The 13,178-nt window shown below is 37.0% G+C and overlaps 1 protein-coding gene across 1 annotated transcript in view; it reads left to right on the forward strand.

The window, feature by feature from the left end:
- The window catches only part of IL1RAPL2 (interleukin 1 receptor accessory protein like 2), a gene marked incomplete at its 3' end in the record, with an annotated part of 1,466,967 nt that overhangs the window by 754,807 nt on the left and 698,982 nt on the right, over nucleotides 1–13,178 (forward strand). Inside the window, exon 3 of the mRNA XM_081115342.1 lies at nucleotides 3,029–3,302. Coding sequence (XP_080971468.1) covers nucleotides 3,029–3,302 — 274 coding nt within the window. The remainder of the gene's footprint in view (nucleotides 1–3,028; nucleotides 3,303–13,178) is intronic.

Consider the following 13,178-nt stretch of genomic DNA (forward strand, 5'->3'; position numbering starts at 1 on the left):
CAGACTTTTCAGGCTTCTTTGCTCAATACATTCTTCTTAGTTGGTTCACTAGTCCCATATCTACATATAAATCCTATTCCATCCCCTCTTGCGCCACTATTGGTTTATTTTCCTAAGAGCGACAACTCAATAAAAGCAAATCATACCTCTTGTTAGAATCTAGCAGTGACTCAGTGCTCTATTGATGAAAATTCAGTGTGGGAATATATTTGGTGGCAGGTGAGTCTTCATGGATCCATGGTATCATACTCTTTATCTATTTTTGGGGAAAATTTTCTCAGGTCTCTTGAGATACCTTATATTTTCATTTTGTATTGTGAATACAAAAGGAAAATACTAAGGGGAATGATGTTTGGAAATTGTTCTCCCCATTATTATATATCTGTTCTCTGCCTCCTGACTATCATAACTAAATACTCCCTCTCTGCTACACAAAGCAAGGGAATAGAAACTAAAATGAACCATAATCTATTAAATCAAAGACATTTTGTTTAAAGGGAAATGAATTCTCAGTGAACTCTTAAGGTTTGTATGACAAAGCTAATTATAATGGCAGTTAAATGTCTTCAACTCCCTTTGAGCATGATTGTTGTGTCTGAGAAGCAGATGTTTTGATTATGTATCCTCAATTCTAACCACACCTTGTCACTAATGGGTCAAATAGCCTGTTTATATTATAAAGGTGTAGATTTATGCAAGAGATCTTTTAGAATAGGTAACTAAAGGGATTTAGAGAGGAAATGGAAGGACTATTCCAAAAGTTTTATTTTTTTTTCCTATCAATTAGGTAATGATAGAGGTTGAAGCTACTTTGCCAAGATAAAAATTTTAGTTCAAAAACACTTTCTGTGTACCTTAGGATTAGGGGAAAACAAAAACAGGAATATAAAAGAGTTTTAAAAAATGGATATCCAGGTTTTCTTCCTATTAATGAGCTTTTCAAATAAATCTATGAGAAGATATATATTTCATTTAAAACATTTATATTGTTACCTCTCAGGTGTGTTAATTCATTAGAACAGTAACACATATAGCACATAAAAAGAATAATATAAAATTCATTTAAATATGATAAAACACTAAATATTAAAATTGCATTTAGTCCAAAGATGTATCACCCATAATTTTTCATGACTCAGAATGTTAAACTCATGAGGAGTTCTCCCCGCCCTCTCTCTCTCTTCTTGAAAATTATGAGACAAATGACTGGTTAAATGACTAATACCCGGGAGTGAATTAAAAAGCCCCCAATAGATAGTAATCTATCTGGATTAGATTGTTAGTATTATCCAGTTGTACCTTCATGACTTCAACAGTACGTAAGCCAAATTGATGGATATGGTGCCCTCTGAATTCTAAAAAAAAAAAGTTCAAATGTACTTCAGCATAAATTTAGAAGGAGTTATTTATTTGATTATTGATTTATTTCTAACAAATACTTCCAATATTATAGGAAGATTTGGGGGAGCTTGTAATCAAAGCCCATACACAGCAGGCAGTATAAAATGAAGTCAGAAAGAAATAAAAACCATGGAGTTAAAAAACTTTCTTGGGCCATAGACTCCTTTGAAGATCTTAGAAAAAGCTGTGGAACATCTTCCCAGAAAAGTATAACCATGCACAAAGGCGCAACATTTTACCAACAATCGTGAAGTCTACCCAGACACCCTCCCCACCTGGGTGTCCTTGAATCCCTGGTAAAACCCTTCATTTATAGATAGCAAAATTCTGAGGTAAGATAGTTATTACACTTGAGCATTGCATTTAGCTCTGAAGTTGCTGTCAACCAAGGTTAAAAGAGAAACACAATGGGTTATAGAGTTCTCAAAATCTAAGAAAGGGTGGAGATCGGTTGATAAAGTATAAGCAAGTATATAATTTTTAAATCTCAGTGTTATACAGTTTGTGAAAGCATTATTTTATAATGAGTAATCAAGTAATATTAAAGAATATTGAATAATTTGATGGAATTATTTGAAAATAAGCAATTGGAAGTAGAATATCTATGCTAATCATATTGACTAGATATTAAATTAGCCACAGTTATCATGTCCAACCCTCCTGGAAAATATGTAATTTTCTGTATATGTCTTTACTTAATGGTAGATTTACCCACCTAATATTATTTGGTTGAATTTGACATTAATTTAATATATTCCCATGGGCACATACCAGCTGAGCAGCAAGGGAGGCCTCAGGGAATAAAAAGAAATTGAACGGTGATTAAATATCTGCTATTAATAGGTCAGACTATAGAAAAATGACATGTAGATAATAGTGAATAATTACTTTAGATGTCCACTGCTTCCAAACCAGGTATTTACTTTCTCAAAGGCAAATAAATACCATAATGGTTCTTATCAGTTATAGGCAGAGGCAGCATATGGTAGGGGTTAAAAATTGTGGTTTCTATATGTGGTTTATATATAAACCACAATACTGGAATCAGAGACTGTTTATCCAGCACTTATTAGCTGTGTGACATTGGGAAAAGTAACTGAACCCTGAGTCTCAGTTTTCTCATCTGTAAAACAAAAATAATAAAAGTGTCAGTCTCAGGGCTATTCCTAGGCTAGAAAGGGGCCCTGTAGAAGTACTTGTTTTGTGGGGCTCATATCTATATAATCTATTTGAGTCAACTAAAATGTCCGTGTCATTCTAGCAATTCAACCTCACACTCTTCTGGCATTGGGACCTAGCCATGGGTCCCTAGGCAAACCCCATAGACATGAGTGCTGGAGCTTCCTGGGGGATCTAGTCAACCCCAAGCAGAAGCTTTCTATACAGGATTGAAAATACTCCAAAGGTACAGGGCTCGAGCAGACATCCTGCTTTCCCACATCTAAGGAAGACACTGGTCTGCGTTATAGGACCACTGGGAAGATTGAATGAGGTAATCTATGTAAGGCACTTTCCATAGTTCCTGGCTCATAGTATGTCCTCAGTATATGTTGGCAACGATTGTTGTTCATATCATTGTTATTTACAATACTCACTGTATCTCATGCCTCATTTGGTTTTCTTTTAGTGGATGGATGCATTGATTGGTCAGTGGATCTCAAGACATACATGGCTTTGGCAGGCGAACCAGTCCGAGTGAAATGTGCCCTTTTCTACAGTTATATTCGCACCAACTATAGCATGGCCCAGAGCACTGGGCTCAGGCTTATGTGGTATAAAAACAAAGGTGATTTGGAAGAGCCCATCATCTTTTCAGAGGTCAGGATGAGCAAAGATGAAGATTCAATATGGTTTCACTCAGCTGAGGCACAAGACAGTGGATTCTACACGTGTGTTTTAAGGTGAGTGCTGAATGAAAATATTGTTCAACTAGGAGCCCAGTGCGTGAAATCACATAGCACCGTCCATGCACTCACCGCCCACGCAATCACCATCCTGCCTTGACACCCGAACCTCTCCACAAAGAGCTCCAGAGCATCTGGCCCAGTCCCCAACCCCTCTGGCCTTTTCTGGCTGCTTCTGCCCTCAGTCCCTCAAGTCAACTCAGGCTGGTTCCGCCTTGTCTCTGGAGCAACACCCCACAGTGCGCACAGGCAGCCTCCTGCTGATAGGAGCTAGAAAAGAGCTAATATGCTAATGGTCCGGTCGTGAAGCGTTACAGCATCCTGACCATTAGCATATTACCTCTTTATTAGTATAAATACCATAGCTGGTAGTCTTTTGATTAGGTCTGGAGTGTGTGCAGGTGTGCCTCACCTTTACATTAGGTATGTTTTTGAAAAGTTCCAGTGTGTGCAAAGCTTCAATAAATTCAATTTTAATTATTTATTGGAACTACATTGCAAATCTTTATCAAATTTTCATAAAATGGGACTCCCATTTACTGTGTGTGTTATTTAATTTAAACATTTTGGGATTCATTTCTTCCCCAACTCAACCCCTGCCCCAGGGCCTTATATTAACAGTTGTTTTTGCATAGGGCCTCTTCTCTCCCCATTATTTATTCAATCATTTGCTTATATCAATATGGACTTATGGATATTTATATTATACATTGGCTTATAGTTCAATGCTACTTTATTTTCTGGTTCAGATTCTTCCACCTTTGTCCATTGGGAGCTCTTTCAATAGGTGCCTCTGTCCCTTTGACAAAACCTCATTATTGTGGTTTTATTTATTTTAACATTTCCTTATATTCTACTACTATAAGATATTATAGGATTATCAAGTCTATTTTTTATCACAGTTCTAGAATTAGTCATTTTTTTTCTAAGGAGCCCTGATTCCTTTTAATAGAGAAACCACAATTTGGGTGCTAGATGCGCTTGTTGCTACTGGGGTGGGGCTATTTTTAGGCACTCTCAGCTGAAAGGCTATTTACTTTTAAGCAAAGACTTGTATTATTCCATGAACAAGTGGAATTTCTCAATGCCTTTGAAATCCTTTCCTATAGGTATCTCTCTTTCAAGTACATATCAGTTGGCCATGTTTGTAGCTATTGTAAATACCATCTAAGTCAGTGGTTCTCAACTCACATCTAGATCAATAGAAGAAAATGGGATGGTATTCTACTGAGAAGAGACTTAATTAAAGCATAAGTGGTGATCTATTTAATCACACATCAGGTCTTAGTGATTGGTACTGATATGTGTAGGTAAAATTTTGAACATTATCCCTCATGTGTGCCTTGATAAGGAAAAAGTTTGGGAACTGCTGTCCTGAAGGAAGCAACTGTGTTTTGTCAACTCAGACATATAGAAATATCTTCCATAATGACATATGTAAAGCAGGTAACATTTGTGTGTGAATAATAAACATGTTTTTCAGATTTAGTATTGGTCATTGATGCCAAATACGTGACAAATGAGAAAGTCAATCCATATAGGTGATTCTATGCCATTGCTAAGGGAGTGACATTTATAATATGAAAGGTTTTGAATTTCACAATGTCTATATTCACATAAAATTTCCATAGAGAAACTACTTTAAGGTAATCATGGATGATTTTTGTATGCTTCACAGATATCATTAAAATTATTGATTTTTATGCTCTTAAAAATGCAGATAAATTTAGTAATATTCTCCACCCATTTGAATCATAACAAGAAAAGTTTACTATTTGTCACTTTTCAGTAGCCAATTAAATATATTTTTTTTTGTTTTTCTTTGACCAATCTCAAGAGTATGTAGTTGAATTTTTCAGCATGTTAGTGGGTTAGAAATAAAGAAATGGTGGACAAGCGAGTCATATTTTGAGATACTTATAGCCTTTCTCTCTTCCCACCTGAATCTTTTCAGTGGAGGAATATATATATATATATATATATATATATATATATATATTTTTTTTTTCCAGCAACCGGAATGCCAGAATGGCCAATCTCCTGCAGCCCCTCCCCCTGTCTAGCCCTGTCCCTGATTTCCCCCGTGATTGGGGGGGAACCAGCCAATAGCCCACAGCCCCTCCCCTCCCACCAACCTGGCCCCCAAATGCCCCCCCCACCCTGATTGGAGGCAAGGCTGCCTGGCCAACTGCCCATGACCCCTTCCCACAGCTGGCCCTGTCCCGATCGGCCCCCACCAGGGTGGGCTGGCCAGACCCTACCCGTGCACGAAATTGTGAACCAGACCTCTAGTTGGTGGGATAGAAATGATGAGAACAATCTTATTTGACAAAATTTCACACATAACTTCAACAACTTGGAACAAGGGGTGACTTAAGCTATGGATGAAGATAGATGTATTAATGTAATCCTTAATTGAATTCACAGTTATTGAAAAGAATCTACTTATATAAAAACCCTGGGTGTAACATCACGGCCAGAACCACGACCAACCGGAAGGAAATCAGTCCTGCAGGGGTCGTCTTGGCAATGGCTGTGCCGTCCCCCAGTGGTTTCCTGGAGGGCGAGATTTCAAGCAGGAACCCCCCCTCAGGGTGAGGTTTCAGGCAGGAACCCGCCCTCAGGGTGAGGTTTCAGGCAGGAACCTGTGCTCAGAGCAGAGTGTGGAAGTGAAATGATTTGTAATGGATCTATTATTGAAGCTACCTTTGGAAATAGTATATCTATAGGTAATATCAAAAATATATCTAAATGTGCAATTCTTTGTCCAAAAAAATGAGCATGTTTAAAAATTAAATGAAGAAATTTTGGATATACTTGATGGAGATTTTCACACATATTTGAGTGATGATTCCATTGATTCCACAGATGATGCTGAAAAGGAAAATTTTCCCATCAAATTTCTTAATAGTATTACTCCTTCCAGAATGCCGTGTCATAAATTAAAATTGAAAGTAGGTGCAATCATCATGCTATTTAGAAATCTCAATAGTAAATGGGGTCTTTGTAATGGTATCAGATTTATTATCAAAAGTTTATGACCTAACATTATCGAAGCTGAAGTATTAACAGGATCTGCAGAGGGAGAGTTTGTTCTTATTCTAAGAATTAATTTGTCCCCATCTGACACTGGCCTCCCATTTAGATTGATTCAACGATGGTTTCCCGTGATGCCAGCATTTGTGATGAATATTAATAAATCACAAGGACAAACTCTAGACAAAGTAGGCGTATTCCTACCTGAACCCATTTTCGCACATGGTCAGTTATATGTTGGTTTCTCTCAAGTTTGAAGAGCATGTGATGTTACAGTTAAAGTTCTAAGTACTTCATCACAAGGGAAATTAGTCAAGCACTCTAAAAGTGTTTTCACTCTTAATGTGGTGTACAGGGAGATATTAGAATAAGTTTAATCACTTTATCAGTCATTGTTTGCATCACTGTTGTTTTTATATCATGTTTTTGTTGTTTTCATATCATGTTTTGTCATTTTTATATCATGCCTCTGTTGTTATATCCTTTTGTTACTGTTTATTTATTAATAATTTTATATATTATTTTCATATACATTTTACTAATTTCCTTTCATCTCTCACACTTCTATTATAGAGAAAGGGCAAATAGCAATATTAAAATATCTCCACTAATCAATTCCCTTTTTATAAAAATATATTTTATTGATTTTTTACCGAGAGGAAGGGAGAGGGATAGAGAAAAACATTGATGAGAGAGAAACATCGACCAGCTGCCTCCTGCACATTCCCCACTGGGGATGTGCCTGTAACCAAGGTACATGCCCTTGACCGGAATCGAACCCAGGGCCCTTGAGTCCGAAGGCCAGTGCTCTATCCACTGAGCCAAACCGGGTTAGGACAATTAATTCCCTTTTAATGTGCACAAATTTTGTGTACTGGGCTACTAGTGATTAAAATAATTGAACATCTGCCAAAATATGTGTGGGAATCACAATATTTAAGTGCAGAGAACCAGATATAGGTTCAAAAACCATTGTGACCATTTACTTCTCCAATGAAGTAGATAGAATAAGGAAACTCATTCTTAAATAGGAACATAAACTATTTTTGGTCTTTAGTAATCATTGAAGTAAATGAGGTTCTCAAAATCTGAATTCCTCACTAACTGTTGCAACAAGGTTCCTTGTGGCATTTAAAAGCTCTGAGGCATGAATTTACCTTGCTATTCATCATATTTGTGTGATTCTTACTCTAGAAAATCATTACCAGAAAAGTTGAATGAGGTGGAGGTATCTATACTAATAAAAGGGTAATATGCTAATTAGACTGGATGTCTTCCAGATGTCTTTCTGTACAAAGCCACAATAGCTGCGAGGGCTAAGGAGGGCCAAGGAGGGCCGGCAGCCGCAGTGGCTCTGAGGGCTGCCAGTAGTAGCAGCAGCAGGATGATGGGGGCGGTGCCTTCCCCTAATCGGCCTGGTTGCCTTCTGCAGAGGAGCAGGCCTAAGCCATCAGTAAGACATCCCCTGAGGGCTTCCAGACTGTGAGAAAGGGAAGGTCTGGCTGAGGGATCCCCCCCCCCACCAGTGCATGAATTTTCATGCACCAGACCTCTACTTTGAAATAAGAACTTCATGTTACTAATTACTGAATCTGTACAATGAGTACAAGTGTTCATTATATTGTTCTTTTTAATTTCAAGTATGTGTAAAATGTTGCATTATAAAAAAAATAAAAGTAAAGTATAAAGCAATTTTGCCTGACTTTAATGGCCCTTAAATGATCCTGACCCATATGTGTGTATGTAGCATATATTAAACAAGTTTTATATTTCAATCAACAAACAACTGTTGAACATGTACCGTGGGATTTACTTTATGGCATATTGCAAAGAAACCTGTGCCTTTAGAAAGAGAAGTAGTTGTTCTAGTCTTCCTAAGACTCTAAGAAGTGGCTTTTATCACCTTCCAACCTACTATTCTAATACCCACCATGGTTACCAAGAGATTTTCAAGGACAGTGAACATTTCTTATAATTCAATTTCAACTTAACTATTGATCCTTGAAAAGTTAGGAGTTAACAAGTTGGTTGCCTGGGTAGTAATTTCCAGGAGAGCAGATAAAAAAAATGAAAGCCTGGATATAATAGAATTAATTATCTTCAGAAAAGATCCAAGATTGTACAACGAGGTCTTGAGACAACAACAATGCCTTCTCTGGCCTGTGTAGGCTAAAGTGTGATGCCATTACTTATTTCTTTTACTGAACTTTGATTTTAAGTGAGAGCCCTGATTTACTTATTTTTTTGTGGTGATTATGTATAAGGGAACATATATATAACCTGATTTTATTTTCTAAATCTCAAAAATTTAATAATCTACTTGATTATAAAATTATAAGTAACTTAAATAGCAAAGTATTGGCAATTGTAATCTATTTTCATTTTATTTTTTAGTGAATTTTCTATGCTGTAATGTTTAGGTAGCCATATTGTTGCACATTAGCTATATAATACTCAGAAATATAATCATTCTATGGTACAATACCTATGTAATTTGAACTCCATTCAATTTATTTATTAGAAGGAAGCAGATGTTTATAGCTTAGTCAGCAGAGTTACCTGCTTTGTAAGAATTAATGAGTTATATCTGATAATCATAAAACAAGAATTTATTCAATTAATCACTGCTAGGCTAGCTAATCCTGATATATATATATATATATACACACTAGTAACCAATCACGTGATAACGTGCTTAGTAGGCTGCCCGTCACTTCTGCGGGAGCCGGTGGGAACCAGAGAGTGCCACTGGGAGCCGTGCTGCTTCCATGGGCGGCAGGAGGGACCCGCGTTCATTCTGCGGGAGCCGGGAGGGAGCTGCACTGCTTCCATGGGAGGCAGGAGGGATCTGTGCTGCTTCCACGGGAGGCAGGCCTGCTGTCTCCTCTCCAGGCCTGCGCTTGGCCACAGAGGCTGCAGGCCAGCCCCCTGTCCCTGTCCCTGTGTGTGTCCACTCCGGCTCCGGGGGGCTGACCCGAGCCAGGTGCATGACAAAGCAAGCATTCCACCAGGTCGCTAACGTGGCCCACTCTCAGCAGCTGCCCCCCTGGGATTGGGGGACTCTGGTGGGGCTGAGAGGACTGGGTACCACCATCTTGTGTCTATGGGTGTCTCCATCTTTGTGATGGAGTGACAGTTAATTTGCATATTACCTTTTAATTAGATAGGGTGTGTGTGTGTGTGTGTGTGTGTGTGTGTGTGTGTGTGGTTTATTGCATCTCTTGTACAAACTTCAGTGACTTTCTGTAATATAAGTATTTTACTCATATCTAGGTTTTAGCCTATTACAAGATTTGCATATTCAAAATATTTTTAGGGGCTAAAAATATAATATAATTGTGGCAGGCCATCTTAAACATTTTAGAGACTGTAGCAATCCATGGGGCAGGGGCCTAAGCCACAGTCTGGCCTCCCTCTCTGGGAGGCGACTGGCGGGCAGATAATATATTTGCAAGCTATATATATATGGATTATTATTCAGCAATAAAATATAATGAAATTTTTGCATTTATGAGAAAGTGGATAGACCTAGTGGGTATTATGCTAAGTAAAATAAGTCAGACTGCAAAAGACAGATGGTGTATGATTTCACTTATATGTAGAATCTAAAAAATAAAACAGATTAGTAAATCAACCAAAATCAAAACAGACCCATATATATATAGAATACACTTATGGTTGGAAAAGGGGATGGAAATGGGGGATGGGTGAAATAAAAAAATAGCAATTAAGTCATAATATAACAAAGATTAGAGAAAAAGAATACAGAGCTTGTTTCAAAGGGCATCTTGTCTCATGGTTAATTTGTAAATGTTGATGATTTTCTAATCCATTCATCTGTTGATGGGCACTTTGGCTGTTTCCCAATCTTAGCTATGGTAAATTGTGCTGCTATGAACATAGTGGTACATCTACACAATGGAATACTATGCTGCTGTAAAAAAAAAAAAAAAAAAGGAATTCTTACCATTTGCAACAGCATGGATGGAACTGGAGAGCATTATGCTAAGTGAAATAAGCCAGTCAATGAAGGAAAAATACCACATGATCTCACTAATTTATGGATAATAAAGACCATTATAAACTGATGAACAAAAATAGATACCGAGGCAGAGCAGCATCGAACAGACTGTCAAACTACAGCAAGAAGGCTGGGGAGGGTTGTGGGGGGGTAAGAGATCAACCAAAGGACTTGTATGCATGCATATAAGCATAGCCAATGGACACAAGACACTGGGGAGTAGGGGAGGCCGGGGGAAGTCAAGGGGGAAAAAAGGAGACATATGTACCACTCTGTAATATTTTAAGCAATAAAAATTTTATATATATACATATATATATATATAAATGTTGATGATTAAGTTAATATTTCTATTTCTTTTTAGAAGAAAACAAACCAAACTGATTTTGTAAAGGTGTTTCTTTTATTTCTGCTGTCCTTACCTGGGTACCAGACATGAGCCTGTACTTGCCCATAAGCCTGCTGTCTACCTGGTGTTAGCCAGGCAACAAACAAACAAACCATGATTAATACTTTAAATGTGGCAGCACCTAGGTGAGATATCAGATAAGTGGATAATTTTAAAATAGAATTATGAAGACTTGTTAACCAATTTCATATGAAGAATAAGTATGGGGAGGTAGAATAGACCATGATTTTGAGGAATCTTCCTAGAGAAACTAGGTGGTGTGACTAGTGTTATCTCTAATCATGATAGATGTTATAGGAAGAAGAACGGACCTATATTTGCCTTTATGACAGTCATATAGAAAAAAGTTAGATGATTCTGAGCTGGAACATAGGCAAGAGTACAGAACCTAAGAAAATTATTATAGACTTGGATGTTTTAAGCACTTAGTTTGTTGTTGGAACCTAGTGCTTGTACAAAATTGCTGTAGATAAAGGTGGGTGGGGGGAGAAGAAAACCCAAACACACAAAACAAAGGAAGGAATCCTGAGGCCTGGGGGAAGATGGCCAACATTTTGAGGATAGGTTGAGGAAGAAAATCTAGTAATACAGTTATAATAAGATGTTAGAGAAGTAAACATCATGAAGAGAGGGTTTAGAAGTAAGGAGATATTCAGAAAGTTGAAGGGGTTACAAGTTCCAAGTTATGCATACTGGTAGAGGTCAGATAGGATAAGGGTTATTAGATGTGGATAATATGATATTCTTAGTCAGTCTAGTGTTAGAAATTCAATAGAATGATGGAACAGCAACCAGATGATAGTGGGTTATAGAGTGAAGTTAGAGCAGCATACAGAAATTTTGAATGTTGACAAGTCTTTCAAGATCTATGGTGGATTGGCCGGGGGACCCAAGAATAGATCATGGAAGCATAGTATGTGACAACTTGTTATGGGGACAATTGGCTAATACACTTTTCAAATGAAGACAGAGACAGGGAGAATACTCTGGCTACTACTGTATGGGGAGGAAGATAATTATATGTTAAGAAACCTCAGTGATTTCGAAGAACTTGCAATGTAACTCCTGCAATAAAGCAAAACTTCTAAATGCTACAGGGAATAATTATGAAACAACATATTGGCAGTTAAAAAATACCAATGTAATCAAAATAAGAAGCAGTGAGGAAGTATGAAATAGTTATTAGAGTGAGTGAAATTCAGGAGTGGGGAGTTCTTTCTGGAGGAGGTTTCTGTTTGTATTTTTCATTGAAATATCTGGTCTCTCCACAGAAAAATTATTTGGTCATGGTATGATGTATAGAAAATTGATTCTCTTAAAATTGCTTTCAACGAAACAATAAAGTAGGGATCACTCATACTATAGTGTGCATGATGGTGGTGGAAGGTAATCTTTTGACTTTACCTTGATTGTCCCCTTATTTTTGCCCACATCTTAGTCACTTTCAGACAGATTTGGAACTAGGTACTATACCCTTAAATGGAAGGTTATAATTGCTTTTCTTGAGATTGATGACTTGAATTTACTCCTGGAAGATCCATAATCCCCAGTAATCTATGAATGGAAGATAATATTTATAAACTTTTTTCTTGTGACTTAAATGCTGAGCCCCTCAAATAAATTATAGTTTGTTTTGAATTCAGGGTAAATTTTATTTTGGTGATAAAATTTTATTTTGAATGAGTAGTTTTTAGAATATATATATATATATATATATATATATATATATATATATAATTTCTATCTATCTATCTATCTATCTATCTATCTATCTATATATATATATATAATTTCTACTATAACCTCATCCATTGGCTACACTTTTTTAAACAACAATAAAGCATAACATCTTGATTTACTTTACAGTTTGCTTTACAGTTTGCTTGTGAGTTAGTGGATTAGTGGTCATGATGTTAAGGGGGTTAATTTTTATTGAGTACTTACTATATTCTGGGTACTGTGCTAAGTACTTTAAATGAACCAACTCATTGCTGGGAGATTCTCCATGAGTTTTTTAGATTTCTGCATGTTTTATGAGCAGAGGAACTGAATATTCCTTGTCCAAAATTATCTTTTCAAGGAGGTATGTACAGAGAACAATCTTAGAGTCTAGAAATAGTGTCTCCCACTAGAGAAAAGGGCAAGATTGCTTACAACACTAGAAAATATAGGTAGTATCTCCCTTTTGAGCAAAGGACTGGCATGATTATGACTTATTAAAAGATTTGTGCTTCCTAAGTTTGGGATTCTTCTCCTGTAATGCAATTCACTGCTTATGCAGGTGTCATCTGGCCCTTTAATGTTGTCTTGTAGGAGTTTGATTTGGGAAGGCATCACAAATGCTGATACTCTGGCTACTTCCATTGCTGTGAATAATTAACTGTCCACTCTGTGACCCAGGAGTTTC

The sequence above is a fragment of the Myotis nattereri genome, assembly GCF_964212035.1.
Source record: "Myotis nattereri genome assembly, chromosome: X".
NCBI classification, from domain to species: Eukaryota; Metazoa; Chordata; class Mammalia; order Chiroptera; family Vespertilionidae; genus Myotis; species Myotis nattereri.